This window comes from Coregonus clupeaformis, chromosome 8 (assembly GCF_020615455.1).
Source record: "Coregonus clupeaformis isolate EN_2021a chromosome 8, ASM2061545v1, whole genome shotgun sequence".
Lineage (NCBI taxonomy): Eukaryota > Metazoa > Chordata > Actinopteri > Salmoniformes > Salmonidae > Coregonus > Coregonus clupeaformis.
This window is the reverse complement of record NC_059199.1, coordinates 47876955-47895520: the sequence shown is the minus strand read 5'-3', so window position 1 is coordinate 47895520 and position 18566 is coordinate 47876955. Positions and strand designations below refer to the sequence as shown.

Below are 18566 nucleotides of genomic sequence, written 5' to 3'. Positions count from 1 at the left end.
TATCTGTGGGACATTTTTAAATAGGCCTTCTCTTTTATGGCATGACCATTCCCACTGGGCACAGACGTCAGTTTAACGTCTAGTTTTGATTTACATTTGGTTGAGTTGTCAACTAACGTGAATTCAACGTGAAATCAACAAAACATTTGACCATGTCATTGGATTTAGGAAAACAACTGGGTGAAAAAAGACTGAAATGCCCTGATGTTGATGATTTTCTGCAAATCCAATCAGTTTTCCAAGTTGATTCAACATCATCATATAGATTTTTTGGGGGTTGAAATTACATGGAAACAACATTGATTCAACCATTTTTGGCCCAGTGGGTTATAATCGTCCTTTACAGTGATGTATATAAACCCTGGATTGCTGATGCTATTTAATGGCCATTGAGAGGCTTTGAAGCCACCGGTCAGGGCATATTGACACTCCCTAGTAGGAGCAGTCCCCCATAGGAATGAATGTATTTATTTTATTTTTTATTTTATTTAACTAGGCAAGTCAGTTAAGAATTAAATTCTACAGTATTGAAATTAAATGTTTCAAGGACACAATTACATGTATTTAAGTATTTTTTTGTTGTTGTAGTGGGGACAGTAACATCAGTAATCTAAACAAAATACACTTTAAGGATTTAAAAAAATATATATATCTTTTTATTTTTATGTTTAGCTCACATAATATAATTGAAAAGTATGCATTAAGGTGTCTATAATAGAATAAATGTGGCAAAAACGAATGTAGACATTAATAAATGCATTTCTATAGCTTCCTAAATATTTTTTACAACGGTGGGGGAGTGTGAAGATGGAGGCACGGTGGCCTCAACACAGCGCCCAGTTAGTGGTCTAGTGTATATCATTTATAAAGCATAGACCCCTTTCTGTGTTTGCTTACATTGCTGCAAGAGGGTGATGTGCGCAAGTTGGTGCTAGAACAGGGGTGTCAAACTCATTTTAGCTCAGGGGCCACATGGAGGAAAATCTATTCCCAAGTGGGCCGGACCGGAAAAATCATGGTATATATAACTTTAAAAAAACAACTTCAGATTGTTTTCTTTGTTTTAATACGATCAACATACAACATAAAGCTGGAGCCTGAGGACAGTGTGTCCAAAATAGTACAAGCACAACATCACTATTAATCATAAAACACGTCAAGTTTATTTGAAAATTCTAAAGAAAAAGAACACACAAACACACAATGCCTCAGTGATTAACAGAACTGTTTCACAGATCACAGAACTATATCAGGGTGTCATTTCTCAGGCAGAAATGTAGATAAAAAATAATGAAATCCTGTTCCCCAAACAAGTGCAAGAACCACAGAGTCAAGAATAGGTTAAATATACAAATAAAATAAAATCAATTAAAAACAATAGCACATCAACATAAAAACATATAAACATAAATCTGAAAGCGTTGCTCAAACTCCCGTAACAGTCCCGTTATTTTATCTTTGAACCGCTTCATGTCTGCCACATGTTGGGTCGCGCACACATTTTTCAGACAGGGGAAGTGAGCTGCATCACCACCGGCAAGTTGCGTCTCCCACAATGACAGCTTCAACTTGAAAGAACGTATGCTGTCATAATACTGCGTGACAACTTTGTTGCGCCCTTGCAGCTGTTTGTTCAAGTTATTCAGGTGCTCTGTAACATCCACCATAAATGCAAGGTCCTGCATCCATTCTGCGGAATGAAATTCTAACACTGGTTTGCCCTTTTCTTCCATGAACTGTTCAATTTCTTCTCGTAAATCAAAGAAACGCCTCAGCACAGCACCTCGGCTTAACCATCTTACCTCAGTGTGGTATGGCAGGCCATAGATGTGGTCTTTCTCTCTGAGAAGGCTGTCAAACTGACGGGGATTCAGGCTTCTGGATCGGATGAAATTAACAGTTTGGATGACCACCTTCATGACGTTATCCATCTTTAATGACTTGCAACACAAAGCCTCCTGGTGCAAAATACAGTGAAAAGTCAAAAAATCACGTCCTCCATTTTCATATTGCACTTTCTCTCTGAACTTTGTCACAACGCCTGCTTTTTTCCCGATCATTGAGGGCGCACCATCTGTAGCCAGGCTGACAGCGCGGGACCAGTCCACTCCGACCCTGTCCAGCGCGCCGACGAGTGCGGTAAAAATATCAGCTGCTGTCGTTGTATCTGTCATCGGCACCAACTCCAAGAACTCCTCGGTGACGGTCAATGTGTCATCAACTCCGCGGATGAAAATGGCCAGTTGTGCAACATCTGTAATGTCCGTGCTTTCATCAATTGCAACCGAAAACGCAATAAATGACTTTACTTTTTGCTTCAACTGGCTGTCCAAATCCACTGAAAGATCGGAAATCCTGTCTGCAACTGTGTTTCTTGTCAGGCTGATATTTGCAAAAGCCTGCCGCTTTTCAGGGCACACAATCTCCACTGCCTACATCATGCATGTTTTTACAAATTCACCCTCACTAAATGGTTTTGAAGCCACTGCGATTTCATTAGCAATGAGGTAGCTAGCTTTCACTGCAGCGTCACTGATGTCTCGGCTGTGAGTAAACACAGACTGCTGTTTCTTCAGACCCGCCAACAGTTCATTCACCTTCTCTCATCTCCGCTGTCCTTGAAAGTTGTCATATTTGTCGGCATGAAGACTCACATAGTGGCGACGAAGGTTATATTCTTTCAGCACTGCAACATGCTCTGAACACACCAAACATACAGCTTTCCCATTCAATTCCGTGAATAAATAGGATGACCATTTTTCTTGGAACACTCTGCACTCTGGGTCCACTTTTCTCTTTTTTGACAGAGACATATTGGGGCAATGAGGGTGCCAAAGCACATAATGTTAAAAGTAGAAGCCGTAATAAATATTGCGGGCAAAACAAAGTAGCTCATTGGCTGCACGTGCTTGACCTACTTGCTCTGCCCCGGTATAAAGTTTGCTTGCTTAACACAATTGCTATTGCGCCATCCAGTGGACGCAATTGGAACAGCAGTTTATTTTATTGAAAAATTGCAGCGCATTTTTATACTTTACAACAAACAAACAAACAAAAAAAAGTTTTTTTTTTTTTTTTTCGAAATCATCTCGCGGGCCGGATTAAACCCGTTTGCGGGCCTCATCCGGCCCGCGGGCCGTACGTTTGACACCCCTGTCTAGAACAAATAGAACTCCACCAAAAAAAGCCTCTATTTACATGTTGCTTATGAGTGCATTTCACACTACTTTTGGATTATAATTGGATTTTAAGGCTCGTGTAAATGTCCTGCTTAATATAATGTTTGTGTCATCATCGCAAATCAACTGCATTATATCTATTTTTTAAACACTTCAACCAGTAAAATGGCTCTTTGGCTTTTGCTAAAGCCTATATCAATGAGCGTTAGCATTCTAGCTAACAACTACTGCATCCAAAATAGTTATTTTGCAAAGATCACACACAAATATAATCTTTGCGACTGTTCAAGCAAGAATCAAAACATCATTGTAAGCAGATGAGAACCCCCAAAAGTTATTTTGTTTAGAAGTAATGAAAACGTGAATCTAGGCTATGTTGAATGGGCGCAGATGGCGATGGCTTTCTTACTGCCACGAAGAGTCACGCGCATCTGTGCGTGATGTCAGAGTGTTGTGTACTGGAAAGGGGTATAACCTTCCATTATGTGGATTTTTAAAAATCTTCATCCAACACATCCATAACTAGTTGCCTGACCACAGCACAACCAAATACATTTCCTTTATGGAAACAATATTTTCAAACCAAAGAAAAGCAGGAAAGTGCCATCTTCCCCAACTTGACACACTAGTTGCCTTGTTTCATGTGGGTCTTTGTCCACAGTCTGCAGAATACAAACATGTGTTTTGTCACGTTCAGTTTGGCCACAAAAGCCAGTCAATTCGGTGGGGGAGGGGAAGATAGACTACAGATTGTTGATTGTGGCCTCCTAAATGACTTCATTCGTCAGTCTGCACACTCAGTAAACTGAAACATGATTGTCAAAAGCAGATGCTGGTAACATATTGGTCTTGATGTAAACTGCTAATTGCATCACAAAATAGTTTATACCATCACAAAACACGTGAGCACCAAATGGCCCACAGAACCATAAAACAATTATAAACTAATTATTTGGTCCTAAAGTGAGAATTATTTAGGGCAATACATTTATAGTAAAACAGAGACACAAACCTTCAGTGAACAGTTTTCTGCAGGCTCTTTACAGAATCAGTTTTCTTTCCTGTTAGACTTGAGTAATGATGACTGCAAAATATAATAAAGTAAATTAAAAGAAACTGATAGGCAAAGACTATCTGATGTCTCTCAAATGTAATTTAAGTCAAGGTAAGAAAGCTAGGTTTGTAACTGAAAACACAAAAATATGGACATTTACTTACCACCAATGAATAACCTTCAACAATAACAGGATGGCAGGCTGTAATTTATACTGAAATATTTTACTTATATTCTTCAAATATCTAATAGGAAATTACTTATCCAAATATTCACAGAAATATAAGCACACAACCACAGTAAATGGTTCAAGAACTACATGCACTTTGGTTTTTAAGCATCTTTGAGATTATCTGTATAAAGAAAAGCGCTATATAAAAGAAATAGATTATTATTATAATAAATTAGCAGGTTATGTATGCAGACACTAAAGTAGAATCTTCATCATAAAATGTATCTCTGACATCACAAATGAAACACCTTCTGCACTGAAGGTCACAATGAGGCGATGTTCTCACAAATGATTGTGAATCCAGTCGATTGCTACATCACTATTTAAATATTGATAAATTCCACACAAAAAATCAGTCATAAACACAATGACAAAATTCAGTTACGGCACAATTTTAATTATTTCAAATCTGTTTAATCCATCCATTAATACCTGTTCCTAGTAGATACTAGTAGTCTAATTTTGATTGTTCATGCTGGATTGATGAATTATTTTCTTTATTTTCACTCTCAAGCTAACACACCAAATTGTATATGGAGACCTGTAGTAAAAAGTAAACAAACACTGAGCAAAGCTATAAGAGGACGTGGAGTATTTATTTGACTGAAACGGTGTTGAAATACTCTGGGTCCTCAGTGGCAGGGGGGAGTTTCCTCAGGGCTCCACCCTGGATGGACACCCTCTCCAGGGCCAGCTCTGTGTTGGCCAGGGGCCCTCCCGTCAGGTGGGCTGGAGTGCTCTCCACAGTCATCACACGCCCACAGAATTTCTGAAACAACACACACATGCCCCCGAGGTGCCTTAATGCTATTATAATAATAATAATATGCCATTTAGCAGACGCTTTTATCCAAAGCGACTTACAGTCATGCGTGCATACATTTTTGTGTATGGGTGGTCCCGGGGATCGAACCCACTACCCTGGCGTTACAAGCGCCGTGCTCTACCAGCTGAGCTACAGAGGACCATATATACCATGGAGTATATATGTATATATATACGTGTATATATACGAGTATATATAGTATATATATACGTGGAGTGCCAGGACAAAGCCCATAGCCGTGGTATATTGGCCATATATCACAAACCCCAGAGGTGCCTTAATGCTATTATAAACTGGTTACCAACGTAATTAGAGCAGTAAAAATAATTGTTTTGTCATACACGTGGTATACCCCTGATATACCACGGCTTTTAGCCAATCAGCATTCAGGGCTCGACCAGCCAGTTTATAATCATTATAAACTGGGTGGTTCGAGCCCTGAATGCTGATTGGCTGATATCCGTGGTATATCAGACCGTATACCATCGGTATGACAAAACATTTATTTTTACTGCTCTAATTATGTTGGTAAACAGTTTATAATATCATTAAGGCACCTCTGGGGTTTGTGATATATGGCCAATATACCACGGCTATGGGCTGTGTCCAGGCACTCCACGTTGCGTAGTGCATAAGAACAGCCCTTAGCCGTGGTATATTAGCCATATACCACACCCCCTTGCTTAAATATAGTACAGTATAATATCTGCATCACAAGGACTTACTGTAATTTGTAAGCCAGGGATGTGTGTAGGATGGAATATTGCTTCCTTATGCTTTGGTTTAGGTCTGGAAGAGTCAATAGATATTTCCTGATGCTCTTTTGTCTCCTGAAATAGAAATGGATAAAGTAATAAATCACAAAGTCTTCTCTACAAATATCACTTTCAAAGAAAGATTAAGAGCTAGAGGCAGATATAGGCTAACCTTTAAAATCTTGTAGTTTGATGTCTTTGCCACAAAATGCTCCCAAGACTGGGCTGTAAGCTCCTGCTGTTTCCAGTTGGAACTTATCTATGAAATGAAGAAATAAACATAATAATTTAGTCAGACCGTAATTATTTTAGAGCCCTTACACACATTGGGGCCATTTAACCCCAGCTGTTATAATGTTGTGCACGCTCACACACACACACCTCTGTGTACATGTGTTTCTCCTCACTGACGTCCACCTTGTCCTGTTGCTCCAGCATGCTGCTCTGCTGTGTGGTGACTCTCCTGGCTGTGTCCTCTGTCATCTTAGCGATAGTATCCAGGGCCTCTTCGTCAGGTGTGACTGGTCTCACTCCCTCCAGGCTCAACTCTCTGGAGATCTCATCCCACACCTCGCCAACCTATTGAGACAGCTTACCGTTCAAAAATGCTTAACAGTTTTTCCTCATTATTTGACATGTATTTTTTTCTTATTGTCTTTGTCAGTTTGACACTGTTTCTGACTGTTTTTCCTTGTCATTTTAAACTGATACGGATATCATATCACGCTTATTTGTGTGTGACTGACCTGTTATAAGTGTACATTCTAGGATAGGCTAAGAGAGGACACAAATGGTCACCTTAAAGTCCAGATATCTGGTGACAATGCTTAGAGTGATATAATCCTCAGTTGACAATCCAGGCAGGGCTTCAAAACCTGAAATCAGAAGCCTTATTTTACCGAAGGAAACATCAACTCACAAACACACATTACTGTAAAGCATAAATTTGTAATAATTTCAACATTTCAGGCTGTAATCCGTTCCTTGAAAATAGTAGTCAATTGTCCTTTACCAAGTTTACAGAAGACAGAGTAGATCTTGGAGCGAAGGTTCTCAGACACATCCATCACTGCAGCACTAGGCCTGTTAGCAGGCAGTGACACCTGGGCATCCTCCTCCTCTTGGTAATAACACAGAATAGGCTTCTTGGGATCTAGCCATTAAATAGAAAAAAAAAGAAAAAAAAGGTTCTAGCTTTAGTAGTTTAGTAGTAGGATGTTATTGTGACTCCATTATGGGTGCGCTCGTAAATTTGCTCTGGCTATCTACTCCGATTTCAGAGCACTCTCGTCTGAGTGTGCCAGAATGCAGAATAACTGATGAATTTACGAACGCTCAACACCCATTGAATATGGCCGGTGTAGGTAAACGTTGGCAAAGAAAGTGTAATTAAATTGTTGCCAGCAGCACAGTTACAGTCACCAACTCTCTGGATAACATGAAAACAGCCTAATCAGCTCTGCTAGGACGAGTAAAATGGTCAGAGTGAGGTTGTTCTCTCATTTGTGTCTGGAAGTAGCTAGCAAGCTAGCCAACGTTAGCCAGTTAAATTAGGTGCTTGACTGCCGTTGTGAGGTCAGAACGCTCAGATCAACCCTACTCCTCGGCCAGAGCGTCCAGTGTGCGCTCTGAACGCTCTGAGAGCGAAACGCTCTGAATTTACGAACGGACAATCTGACAACGCTCTGAATTTACGAACGCCCAGAGCGTACTCTGAGCGCACTCTGGCACTCCAGATTGAATTTACGAACACACCCTATGAAACAGAGGCAACATTTACTGTACTAGTCAAAGAGTATTGACCTCACTGCATAGCATTTCACTGTCATTGTGTGACTGTTAACAGCAGTAACCCCACTTAATGAGAGTGATACCATGGACTCACCTGAGATCCTTCCATAGAGGTCTCTGCTCACCCCCAGCTCTGCCTCCTCCTGCCTCCAGAGCTGTAAGAGGAGCCCCGAGGTGGTCAGGCCCTTTTGCCCTCTCCAGGCCAGGATGTGAGACATCGTCTTGGGGTTGTCACACAGCTCCAGCAGGGTTCCAAGGACCACGTTCTGCATGTTCCTAGGGCTCGACTGCCGGTAAGATGGGTTCAGAAATTCAACATGGTGCAGCAGAAAATTCTTGCTTGAGCTACTCCTAAGGATGCCACACCAAATAGTGTACTTACATGAAGCAAGTCAAGCAGAAGGAAAATGCCTTCTTTTTCCAAAAACACGTCTTCTGTGGTGTAGCATCCAACGATACAGGACCTACAGTAAAGAAATAGCCCACAAATGAGAACATACAGTACAAGAGTCGCAGATGGAAGAACGAAACTCTGACATATTGGTAAGTGAACTGACCAGACACAATCCACGGTGGAGAGGATGAGTTTGTTGTGTCCCAGGCCGCTGTAGAACTTCTCAGTGCTCATCTTGAGGAAATGCACCGTCATCTCAACTCCCTCCGAGCCAAACAATTCCTGAGGCATATAATAGCGTGGAGTTATACCCATTTTAGTCTCCATTTATATTCAATGAAAGCGAAAACATCAAAGCGCATTGATGCTTCTTAACTGCTGTTATGAGGGTAAGTAACACATAATTCTCCAATATCCTCTTTGAAGATGATGTTGTGATCAAGGTTCCTGATCTTAGTTTTACCTTTCTGTGTGGATCGTTCTCACAGAGTGCTGACAGGATTAGCTGAATGTCAGCCTTGATCTCCAAGGTAATAACATCCTCCTCCTCAGGACTCCCCTCCATCTGCATAATGATCCCTGGGAAAGTTGTGCTCAATATTATAGACAACACAGATGTTCAGATAATTGCCTTTTATGAGACTTTGTGAAGCTTGCATTTGGAATCAAAATCAAAATATCCAACACAGCTGCAATATTCCAAAACGGGAGGTTCCGCCTGTCATTACCAAGCAGTTGGCTGATGGCTCCTTGATCAAAGAGGTCCTGGTTGATTGCTTCGTTGCCTAGGGACGCCATGGATCTCAGCAGCCTCACACAGTAACGCATCTGAGCCTTCTTACTGCCCCTCCCTCCAGTGCCATGGAAACTATGGCCCTGTCCAAAGTAGGCATCTGTTGGGCATAAACAATGATGTGATGCAAACAACAGTTGCAGATCAAACCAAGTGACCAATTTCAAGTTCCATTAAATTCATAGCTAAGTCATCATAAGTGGCCAAACAAATGTTTATGAGGTACCACTCTTTGAATTACTCCCACCATACAAGCCAAAGATATGAAATTAAGAACATTGTTTTGGAGAAGTCCATCTGCAACTAACGTCGTCTACACACCACTACTTCTGTTCAACTCCTGCCCCAGTTTGCAGTAAGTTCCCGGTGTGTCCCCTCTCCTCACCTCGCTCAGTGCACCACTCCAGCAGCAGAAGAAGGCAGGTGTTTCCCTGACAGGTCATGTAGTCATCCAGCATCAGTGGAGCCACGGTGGCCAGAGTGGCCAGAGCCTGCAGCTGCAGCTCCTCCTGCTGGACAGGGGTCCAGTTGCGTGGCCCTGACTGGCCCTCTGGAGGAGCAGCAGTGGGCTTCACCAGGTGGAGCAGGGCCAGGACAACATGGCCCTCTTTGAACAGCTGGTAGACACAAACATCATGTATGAAGTTACAGTTTATAACGCATTAAAAACTAAATAGTCAGAAAGTATTAATCATTGTACTCTGGAATGAATGAAAGAATGAATGAAAGAATGAATGAAAGAATGAATGAATGAATGAATGAATGAATGAAGAAAATAAATGTGTCAAATCGTCAGTTAGTAAATAAGGTTATCCAAACAATACTTATATCCCTAGAGCAGTGAAAAAAATAATACATACACGCATATATATATATATATATATATATATATATATATATATATATATATATATATATATAAGTGGGGGAAAAAAGTATTTAGTCAGCCACCAATTGTGCAAGTTCTCCCACTTAAAAAGATGAGAGAGGCCTGTAATTTTCATCGTAGGTACACGTCAACTATGACAGACAAATTGAGAGAAAAAAATCCAGAAAATCACATTGTAGGATTTTTAATGAATTTATTTTCAAATTATGGTGGAAAATAAGTATTTGGTCACCTACAAACAAGCAAGATTTCTGGCTCTCACAGACCTGTAACTTCTTCTTTAAGAGGCTCCTCTGTCCTCCACTCGTTACCTGTATTAATGGCACCTGTTTGAACTTGTTATCAGTATAAAAGACACCTGTCCACAACCTCAAACAGTCACACTCCAAACTCCACTATGGCCAAGACCAAAGAGCTGTCAAAGGACACCAGAAACAAAATTGTAGACCTGCACCAGGCTGGGAAGACAGAATCTGCAATAGGTAAGCAGCTTGGTTTGAAGAAATCAACTGTGGGAGCAATTATTAAGAAATGGAAGACATACAAGACCACTGATAATCTCCCTCGATCTGGGGCTCCACGCAAGATCTCACCCCGTGGGGTCAAAATGATCACAAGAACGGTGAGCAGAAATCCCAGAACCACACGGGGGACCTAGTGAATGACCTGCAGAGAGCTGGGACCAAAGTAACAAAGCCTACCATCAGTAACACACTACGCCGCCAGGGACTCAAATCCTGCAGTGCCAGACGTGTCCCCCTGCTTAAGCCAGTACATGTCCAGGCCCGTCTGAAGTTTGCTAGAGTGCATTTGGATGATCCAGAAGAGGATTGGGAGAATGTCATATGGTCAGATGAAACCAAAATAGAACTTTTTTGGTAAAAACTCAACTCGTCGTGTTTGGAGGACAAAGAATGCTGAGTTGCATCCAAAGAACACCATACCTACTGTGAAGCATGGGGGTGGAAACATCATGCTTTGGGGCTGTTTTTCTGCAAAGGGACCAGGACGACTGATCCGTGTAAAGGAAAGAATGAATGGGGCCATGTATCGTGAGATTTTGAGTGAAAACCTCCTTCCATCAGCAAGGGCATTGAAGATGTAACGTGGCTGGGTCTTTCAGCATGACAATGATCCCAAACACACCGCCCGGGCAAAGAAGGAGTGGCTTCGTAAGAAGCATTTCAAGGTCCTGGAGTGGCCTAGCCAGTCTCCAGATCTCAACCCCATAGAAAATCTTTGGAGGGAGTTGAAAGTCCGTGTTGCCAGCGACAGCCCCAAAACATCACTGCTCTAGAGGAGATCTGCATGGAGGAATGGGCCAAAATACCAGCAACAGTGTGTGAAAATCTTGTGAAGACTTACAGAAAACGTTTGACCTGTGTCATTGCCAACAAAGGGTATATAACAAAGTATTGAGAAACTTTTGTTATTGACCAAATACTTATTTTCCACCATAATTTGCAAATAAATTCATTAAAAATCCTACAATGTGATTTTCTGGATTTTTTTCCCTAATTTTGTCTGTCATAGTTGACGTGTACCTATGATGAAAATTACAGGCCTCTCTCATCTTTTTAAGTGGGAGAACTTGCACAATTGGTGGCTGACTAAATACTTTTTTCCCCCACTGTATACGGATTAATAAATACAGAAAAATGAAACAGAAGGCATTTGAATCCAGTCTGGCACAAAGAGAAGATTCATGTGGGAGACAAGCCTATACAATCTATATACACACACGTACCATTTACCACATATCATTTAATTATAGGTAGCCCTTTTTATTTTATTCCAGGCTTCATCTAAATATTCTACAAACGGAAATACACAATGGACAAAAAAACATTTCAGTTTCTCCTCATTGCTCAGCCACATAATGTCAGGGTATATCTGGTGTGCTTTCTGGAATAAGAGCACGTTTTTCAGACTATCAATGGCAGACTAACGTTATATAATGCAGCTAATCGATCGTTCACATTATGGAAGTAAAATACTAACTCACCTGCAGAGCAGATAAATCTTTTGACATGACAACAACCAGATTTAGTAGCAACCTTTTCATCTCAAAATCTTCATTGTTATAGGATAGCTTGAGGTTGCGGACCAACGGGTTGTGACTCTTGACTTGGATACAAAGAAAAAGAATGTCAAAATAGTTCATGACCATTCCAACTTTATTTGGAAGATAAAATGAAACAGATTTACTTTATAATGCATAAATAATTATCACTACTTACAAACACATCATCATTTATATATGAAGCAAAAAGAGGCTTACGTTCTGGAAATGTAACAAAAAGAATGAGCTGCTTGGCAAATAAACTCTCCTGTAAATGAGGACAACCACTGATGAGAAGACAAAGAAATATCCATAACGTGATGCTTGAGGTGTGGTTAAGGAGTCTGGTATGATTATTGACAATTCATTACATTCCTGTTATTCACTTATTGCGTTGATTTAGTAATGCACTCTGCTTACAATGAGTGGAGATTTAGGGTTTTCAGCTATGAGAGTTGTGATCACCAGTAGATCATTCCTGAGTTGGAGGTCATAATGTCGAAAGCCATTCAACAGCTGGTGCAAAAATGCCTCTTTCAGAACCCTGTTTGAGACAATAATAATCATAGTACTTCATTTTCCCTTCACATATTACACAGTTAATTTGTCATATGGTTGTAAACACTTATTCAATGTGAGTACTGTTTATTGCACTCACTCATGCAGAATGTGAATGAGCTCTTTAAAAATGTAGGTAAAAGTCACATACATAATACAGTCCATGTTGCTGAGTTGAGATGTAACCTCCTCTTTGCAACCTCTCTCCAGCAAGTTCCACAGGATCTCCGAGGAGCGAAACAGGACTTGTCCTGATGGGTCTGGCTCATTCATATGGAAACAGATCTGCTGTGCCCCCTGTGCCTTTAACATTAGGCTACAGTTCACATCTGTGTACAAAACATACATGTGACTGTAGGAGGTGGAATGAATAGAGAATGACTCCTTGACATTGACAGAGGTAAACTGTAAGTTACTGCTATGATTGGTCCTTCTTTAAAGAGCTACATTATCTCAAGAGCTACTTTCTCTGATGAAGGATGAAGGGCTCTGGTCAAAGGTGGTGCACTATAAAGGGAATAGGGTGCCATTTGTAGTCTCCCTAGGCAGATGGGTAGCCTCCCACATTACCAATGTTCTGACTTTCCCTAGGTCTGGGATTTCTGAGACTATGCCATTTGGGACACATACAGAAACTAATTCACCAGTCCTTTATAGCAATTAATGTTTGAATTGCATTTGTTATTTACCAGAGGAGCTGGAGAGCATCTGAAGGGTCTGCAGGATCTGGAGCTTGACTGCAGGCTGGTTCTCCAGGAGGGCCATGGACAGGACCAGAGTCTCAGCCAGCCCACTCTGCTCCAACAGCTGCACCCTGTAGCCTAGGCTGGTAGGGTGGAGTCCTACAGAAAATAGGATATTATAACAGAAAACAAGGTGAATATTTCTGTGAAGTGGTACGCTATTCCAGACAGGTGAATGTCTTAGAACGAACATAACCACAATATCATTTAAAATGGCTCACTCATTGAATGTTTAGAGAATCTGTGAGAGGGATCAGCTGGCTTTGAGGCAGCCGCAAGCTTTGAAAGACTGTCCACACCGTCCACACTGTGTGTTGATGTCACAGAGCTGTATAAGGATACAATAGAGCGGCAGATTTGGTTCCTCACTTCAGCATTTGGCACCCTCATCAGAAACCCTGCAGACATAAAATAAATTGGTATCACCTTTGAATGACCATAGATGCTTGTATGACCACAGCAGCACTGCATGTGTTACGTACCCATTTGAGAGAGTGATTCTTTGACAGTCTGTGCGTAGGTCACTTCATCAGAGGTCTTTTCCTTTAGAAAGGGAAGCCTAAGTAATACAAGTTACAGTCTGTAAGCTTTTATTTGGTTTGAATAAGCAAGAACAACCGATTGAACAAGCAACAACAACAACTTACCTACAAATCTTCAGTAAGTCACATAGCACTGAAGTATATTCAGGGTGATCTCTGGACTTCTCAGCACAGATATTTAAAATCTTGAAAACGTCGGCCAGCTCTTTCAAAAGCTTGACAAATTAATTTTAAGTACAAATAAGCATGTGAAGAAGTAGACTAACTATGGAAATAATGGTGTCTATAAATACCCCATGGAGACATGCAATGTGTCATAACTATAATTATTTCTGGGCAAGAAAAATGCTGAACCAAACAATTTTTTGCTGGTAATTGGGATCTAGGGACGTCTACATTTGGGACTCTGAGGACATGACAATGCCTAAAAACATAGGCGTATCTATTTCCAAAACATCATTAGGGGATATGAGTCAGAAGAGTTTACACCATGGCAAAATTAGTTCTGAACAAGAAAATAATCAATCAACTTATTGAAGTCAAGTAAAAGTCAGGTAAGAAGGATACAAAGCCTTTTTGACATCTCTTCACTACTTTCTTCAACGCAAAAATATGTCTCTCTTTCAAAGTAGCCTGAAGCAGAGATAGAAATGTTGATTATCATTTGGAAATTCCATTGGATGAATAACTTAGTTTATGATTTTGTTAGTTAGCTATTGATAGTTTAATGATTTTGTTGACAATATTTATCACTTACTGCTAAAGGATCCTCAAGAAAATGTATCACACGACTGAGTTCAATAGGTTTAATGAGAACCTGAAAAAGCACATGAATGCATTTGATGAATTCACATGAATCCAGATTTATAAGACAAAGTTAACCATTATTTGAAATGCATGACAAAGTAGTTTAAAACATGTCAAAGTAGAAAAATAGAAATAATTTACCTGCTGTTTCTCTTGATCATTGTCTTTTGCTATATGTTTGATAACTGGGATCGCAGGTTTTCTTCGATGCACTTTTGCTTTCGAGCCAGTTGAAGTTGTCAAATAACTTTTAGTCATTGCAGCCTCTGATGCAATCATTGCAAACGCGTTTGTGCAAAAATACCTGCTTTACAGAGTTCCGCGTGTACAACTGAAGGTTTTCAGCTAGTTGACATAACAAACATCGCAAATACATGGAAGAAAATAACTATAGTCGATGCCTCTCACAAAAACACCTGCTTCTGTGTTGGCTTCTGGACCAACCTATTTGCGCGTGTATCCGTTACTATGGTTATCTCCCTACTACGGCAAACAGAAGATACCACATTTCGAAACGCCCACTTTTCCCGTTCTGACACACTGGGAAGTGGGTTTTTGGTGACAACTTCGCCTTTATTTCCTCGACAGAATAACGACAACAAAGACAGATTGATAACAAGTCATTCTTACAATCGTCTCAAACAAAGGAATAAACCCTGAATCGGAGAGAGAGCACAGTCAGCAATGCTGACAGATGCAGGTTAGTGCGCATCTATCCAAATTGCACGCATCTGTTAGTTGTGGGAAGCTGAGTAATGATCAATTAGGCAGCAGGTTAGCTTCATGTTGGCAATCTCTATTACTATAATCAAAGATTTTTTAATAACTAAACCTCATTGCTCGGTCTGTGCTATAATGTCCCTGTGTTTTCATATTAGCCTAGAAAGCCGATAGTGGGCGCTAGATCTGCACTATCTGGCCTCCTTGTAGCTCAGTTGGTAAGAGCATGGCGCTTGCAACGCCAGAGTTGTGTGTTCGATTCCCACGGGGGGCCAGTATGAAAATGTATGCGCTCACTAACTGTAAGTCGCTCTGGATAAGAGCGTCTGCTAAATTATGTAAATGTATCATCTAGGATTGATAAACCCAGCCGGTAATACCAAAGATTTGTTATAACTAAACCAAGATAGACCACAGCCTGTCTTGTCCAATAGGAACAAATGAGTCATAGTGGGCAGAACAAGCAAGGAGATGGGCAGAGCCAAGCACGAGCTAGGGAGATCTTATTGGTGGTCCTCTGTAGCTCAGCTGGTAGAGCACGGCGCTTGTAACGCCAAGGTAGTGGGTTCGATCCCCGGGACCACCCATACACAAAAAATGTATGCACGCATGACTGTAAGTCGCTTTGGATAAAAGCGTCTGCTAAATGGCATATTATTATCATCTGCATATTTCCATTAGGGAACGCCTCCTTTGAAGTGCGCGTGTGGAATAACTCAATTCGCCTTTGCACTCCTAAACAACGCGATTTAAAAAAAACTTTTGCAAAGGGTAAAGTCTACAAAACGTAGTCCACTCTATTCATAACCTATTTTAGTTTGGGGAACAGAAACTGTATTGAGATCAAATATTTCATCTATGAGAAACTTTGCAGAATGTCGGCCAAAATCCATCTCATTCTATCTTCTTCCACTGCCAGCCAGTGGGCTTCCCCTCACTACCATATTTGGTATTGAGTGGAAACGATAAGCGGATGCTTCACATTTATACATCTGGTCAAATATCGTTCTCATTGTTCTATCTGTGGTAATACACTTGTGTCCGCCGTGGACCTGCTCGTACATAAAGCATCCTCCATTCAGGTTGCAAGGGATCATTTCCCTCCTAAACTAACTTTAATGGCGGGCCGTCAGAAAAAAACTGGAAAAATATGTGTACTGTCCATACATTGTATATATAAAGGTACTGTCTTAATAAAACAAAATTTTCCATCACCATGTTTGTATTTTTGGACAATTTAGGATGTTGGACACTGCGTTCAGCCAAATTGCCGAAAATCCGAAAATTATGGTGGAAAATTGTGTTTTTATTAAGACGGTACACACTTTTTTCCTACTGCCCGTCATTAAAGCTAGTTAAGGAGGAAAAGTATGCCTTTGCAGCCTGAATGGAGGATGCTTTATGTACGAGACGTTCCACGGGGGACATGAGTGTATTACCGTATGGGCACATCAACTAGACGATAGTGCAGATTTAGCGCCCACTATTGGCTGCCTAGGCTATTTTCATATAGATTTAGCGCCCACTATTGGCTGCCTAGGCTATTTTCATATAGGTCCACACCACCCTCTATACAGTCACCTCACATTCAATGACATTTTATGATCAATTTGCAGATTATACAGGGAATGCTTCAGGTGCTGGGCAGGCACAGCAACAATGAAGTCATCATCAGGGGATGATGACTCCCTAGTGTTTGACCCAATCACAGGTGGTGTTGCTGGAGGCGAGGGAGTGGATTTGAGGGCGTGTGGCACGATACATCGCTGGGCGTGTGTCACTGTGGGTCGGGAGGCTCGGATTGTGAACGGCTGTGTGAACAACCCCATTGCACTGATGAGCGAGCAGGTGAGAAATTCTTGGTAACAACACTGACAACACTGACTATTGGCACTCACTATAATACCTTTTTTAATGTCAAGATTCCTCATCGTTCAACCAAAGTTCAACTCCCAAATCTCCGTTTTTATTATTATGCTGCCTCCCTCTCCCTGCTCCTTCTGTTTAGAACATGGTATTGTGTAACTGTTAAGAGGACTCAAATGGCCATTAAATTAACAAGCTCGTCTTTACAGCTGAGCATTAAGATGCACAAGCTTGGGGAGAGGTGTGACCTGTTCCAGGAGGGAGGCAGGGCCACAGACCCAGCCATCGACAACTGCATGGACTTCAACGCCATCCTGGATATGGTGTCAGAGTGGAGGAAGGACAAGTCTCAGAACCAGGACACCCCTCTGGGAGGTGCTACACATTCTGTATATGAGATGTAAATAAAATATTATATTATGCGAATATATTTGTCTATGGGTTAACACTTATTATGGCGAGTCCCTTTCAATGATTTGCTAACATCTACAAAGTGATAGAAGAAGTCTCCAATTGGTCTATTCATTTGATATTTTTCCCTTCCCAAAAAATCCAGGAGGTCTACAAGAACTTCCTTCGGGAGTCTGGGATCTAGTTCAGCCAGTTTGAGGAGATATGAGAACATAGTCCTTACGTGTGTTTGTGTGTGTTCGCAGGTCGGCTCGATCCTTGGACCACAATGAGTTCTTTGCCCAGTTCTCAGGAGACCACACACTGATGGCAGAGGGCTACTCCTCTGTGCTTAACAAACTTGCTGAGGGCCTCGACATCCGCATTAAGAGCCCGGTGAGCCACTTAAGGACTATGGCTATGTCCCAATTATCTCTCCTTCCTCCCAACGTGTGCACTTGTTCAATTCCCTTCACTGATTTGAAAGGAAATTACAGGTATGAGAAATATGGTGGTGGTAACTATCGACTACTCAAGAGATGTCGTCAAAGTTACCTCATCCGATGGGACTCAGTGGACAGCACAGAATGTAAGGACTCATTCACTTAATAAGTCATGTTACAGAGCAACTAACGTCCTATCAGTTTGTATAAAAGGGATTGCATGATTGCAGTTGTCTTAAAATGTATTTTTCTTTTAGGTTCTGGTGATAGTCCCACTGACTTTACTTCAGAAGAATATAATTACATTCAACCCTCCACTTCCTGAGAGAAAGTTGAAAGCCATTCACAGTCTTGAAGCAGGTGTCATTGAAAAGGGAAGGGTTTAGAGCTGCAATATCTTTTGGGTGATTTAAAAGAAACTGGTTTATCCTGTCACCAAAAACGGTGTCTTGACAAATCAAATCAAATCAAACACGTGTATCCTTGACTAGTCTGTCAAAGCACTTCATGATGACAGAGGTG

The 18566-nt window shown here is 41.0% G+C and overlaps 2 protein-coding genes across 3 annotated transcripts; one reads left to right on the top strand and one right to left on the bottom strand.

The window, feature by feature from the left end:
* Positions 1–4841: 4841 nt before the first annotated feature.
* LOC121571851 (cilia- and flagella-associated protein 69) lies at positions 4842–15070 on the bottom strand. Of its 2 annotated transcripts, none has more exons than XM_041883590.1 (23): positions 14767–15070; positions 14576–14635; positions 14386–14451; positions 13924–14033; positions 13759–13835; positions 13498–13674; positions 13223–13375; positions 12685–12862; positions 12396–12519; positions 12195–12243; positions 11919–12040; positions 9410–9641; positions 8960–9124; positions 8695–8810; positions 8395–8513; positions 8220–8301; positions 7932–8124; positions 7059–7199; positions 6845–6921; positions 6428–6625; positions 6219–6305; positions 6017–6121; positions 4842–5234 (listed from the first exon to the last, which is right to left on the bottom strand). In XM_041883590.1, the coding sequence occupies exons 1-23, from the start codon at positions 14902–14904 to the stop codon at positions 5061–5063; spliced, it is 2943 nt and encodes a 980-aa protein (XP_041739524.1). In that variant the 5' UTR covers positions 14905–15070; the 3' UTR covers positions 4842–5060. The 2 variants fall into 2 exon arrangements, with proteins under 2 accessions (XP_041739524.1, XP_041739526.1); XM_041883592.1 differs by having other exon boundaries at positions 13576–13674.
* A 73-nt stretch (positions 15071–15143) lies between these two features.
* On the top strand, positions 15144–18566 carry LOC121571852 (lysine-specific histone demethylase 1B-like). The gene is made up of 5 exons (XM_041883593.1): positions 15144–15325; positions 17057–17193; positions 17421–17611; positions 17868–18190; positions 18302–18566. The coding sequence occupies exons 1-5, from the start codon at positions 15310–15312 to the stop codon at positions 18367–18369; spliced, it is 735 nt and encodes a 244-aa protein (XP_041739527.1). The 5' UTR covers positions 15144–15309; the 3' UTR covers positions 18370–18566.

Bases quoted from the DNA above. Each gene is read 5' to 3' on its own strand.
- LOC121571851 (XM_041883590.1), bottom strand. From the start codon at position 14,904: ATGATTGCATCAGAGGCTGCAATGACTAAAAGTTATTTGACAACTTCA. The intron at 13,836-13,923 runs GTAAGTTGTTGT...TGTATTACTTAG, and splicing joins GACTTACTGAAGATTTGTAG to GCTTCCCTTTCTAAAGGAAA. The intron at 7,200-7,931 runs GTGAGTCCATGG...TTTAATGGCTAG, and splicing joins CCTCTATGGAAGGATCTCAG to ATCCCAAGAAGCCTATTCTG.
- LOC121571852 (XM_041883593.1), top strand. The intron at 17,194-17,420 runs GTGAGAAATTCT...TCGTCTTTACAG, and splicing joins TTGCACTGATGAGCGAGCAG to CTGAGCATTAAGATGCACAA. The intron at 18,191-18,301 runs GTAAGGACTCAT...TTTTTCTTTTAG, and splicing joins CTCAGTGGACAGCACAGAAT to GTTCTGGTGATAGTCCCACT.